This window comes from Rhinopithecus bieti, unplaced genomic scaffold (genome assembly GCF_001698545.2).
Source record: "Rhinopithecus bieti isolate Rb0 unplaced genomic scaffold, ASM169854v2 scaffold_12573, whole genome shotgun sequence".
NCBI classification, from domain to species: Eukaryota; Metazoa; Chordata; class Mammalia; order Primates; family Cercopithecidae; genus Rhinopithecus; species Rhinopithecus bieti.
In genome coordinates, this window is record NW_016807321.1 from 2,140,340 (window position 1) to 2,142,249 (window position 1,910).

The 1,910-nt window shown below is 64.2% G+C and overlaps 1 protein-coding gene across 1 annotated transcript in view; it reads right to left on the reverse strand.

Annotated features, from left to right (window-relative positions):
- The window catches only part of UCKL1 (uridine-cytidine kinase 1 like 1), a 5,995-nt gene continuing 4,085 nt past the window's right edge, over window positions 1-1,910 (reverse strand). Inside the window, exons 6-12 of the mRNA XM_017881294.1 lie at window positions 1,248-1,346; window positions 1,083-1,176; window positions 936-998; window positions 736-858; window positions 545-652; window positions 318-474; window positions 1-228 (exon numbers count right to left, since the gene is read on the reverse strand). Of these exons, the coding sequence (XP_017736783.1) occupies window positions 149-228; window positions 318-474; window positions 545-652; window positions 736-858; window positions 936-998; window positions 1,083-1,176; window positions 1,248-1,346 (724 nt within the window). The 3' untranslated portion in view covers window positions 1-148. The remainder of the gene's footprint in view (window positions 229-317; window positions 475-544; window positions 653-735; window positions 859-935; window positions 999-1,082; window positions 1,177-1,247; window positions 1,347-1,910) is intronic.

Genomic DNA, 1,910 nt, shown 5'->3' on the forward strand with positions numbered 1-1,910 from the left:
TTCATTTTTCTAAAGCTTTATTTATTTTATAAAATGCATAAAATAAATTATACTGGTAACATTTTAAAAATTAACATCTTTGTATTCGGCAGTCGTGGGTCAGGAGGCAGAAGGAGGGTGGCGGGGACAGGGATGGCTCACTGGGCAGCTAACCCGTGTAGGCCACTTCCTCCTCGTCACTGCCATCGGGGACCGCGTCTGTCCCAAAGTAGCGGTCGCCAAAGTTCCCTGGAGAAAGAAGCGGGCCAGTGTGGTGGGGCCTCCCAGGGCCACCCACCTTGCCCTCATGCACGGCTGAAGGGCCTGGGCAGCCTCACCAATGCCTGGGATGATGCGGAAAAGGTCATTGACCCGCTTGTCCACCGCTGTGGTGATGATTCTCACTCGTGGAAACGCATAGGCCACTGAGTGCACGCCCATCTCTGCCATGAGCAGTGACAGCAGAAAGATCTTGTCCTCAGGCACGTCGTGGTCCTACAGAGTGTATGGGCAGGTAAATCCCACCTCTGCCTGAACCTGCCCCGCCTACCCAGGGCCCACTCACCAGGAGCACGCGCACCGCCATCATGGCCGCGGCGCCCGTGGACACGGTGCAGTCCATGAGGATCACGTGGTCATCGCTGATGTCCTTGGGCAGCCTCAGGTAGTGCAGCTGCGGGCGGCATGGGTCAGGCTGCAGGTGCGGCTCCCTCTGCCCCCACCCCCGGGCTCATCGCCCCAGCTGCCCCCACACACCTCGGGCTCCCCGGTAAGCTGGTTGGTCTGGATGAGGATGGTGCCGATGCGCACGTCTTTGCACACAGCGCGCAGGGCGGGCTCCATGGTTTCACCGGCGCGCAGGATGGACACACCGGTGATCTGCGGGGAGCGGAGGCTAAGCACCCACATCCCGCCCCAGCCACCTGTCCCGCGCCCAGGTGCGCCCAGGCAGGTACCTGCTTCCCCGCGTAGCACTTGCCCGCGTAGTCCTGCCCCTGCGGGGTCCGCACAACGCAGTCCTGTGGGGTGAAGGGTGAGGACCGGTGAGCGCAGGGAGCCCGCGCCGGCTCCGGGACCCACCCTCCACCTCGCGGGCTACAAACCTGAAACGGCAGGAAGGAGAGCGCGTGCTCGATGAGCAGCCGCATCAGTCTCTTGGAGTAGAAGATGAACTCGTCGCGACTGGTCTCCTTGTCCCTGCGGGGCCGAAAGTTGAGCGCGCGGAGCGGGAGCGCGCGCGGGGCCCCCGTCCCCAGGTGGGTCCTCACCTGATGATGGTGTGCATGCCTCGCACCTGCGGCGTGCTCTTCAGGACGCTCAGCGTCCGGGGCAGGGGGTGGCACTGGTGTGCCGAGGCCAGCGCAGCCCTGGGGACAAATCGATGGCGAACACTCAAGAAGGGGGTCTTCTCCCAGAGCTCTCCCTCCCCACAGGACGGCTGTGCACATCACTGTGGGGGGAACACATGGGCCAGGCACAGCAGGAGGTGGAGCGGGCCTGACTTCTGCCTGGGGCTGGGCTGCCAGGCAAAGGCGAAAGATGGTGGCGAACAGCAGCGCAAGCTCACCGTCAGGCAGAAAGCTGGGGGTAAGAGGAAGCAGAAGTGGGCCAGGCACAGGGCAGGCTCACAGGTCTCAGACCCCAGGATGGGTGGCTTGTCCCCAGCCTCTCCCTGGGGGAACAACTAAAGCTCTGTGGGGTCACGCCCCGCCCTGGCTCCTCCCCGAAGTGGTGCATGGCCCCTCAAGAGATGGGGGCGGGGGGCAAAGCCGGCTCAGTGCCGCTTGGCTGCCCCGCCCCGCTGCCCAAGCCTGGGGAGGGCAGGGGCCGGAGCAGGTCTAGGAGCAGGCAGGAAAAGGGCGGGAGGGAGGCAAGAAAGAGGTGGGACAGGGAGGGGGCGGAGCGGAAAAGGGGCTTGGCGGGGCAGAGCG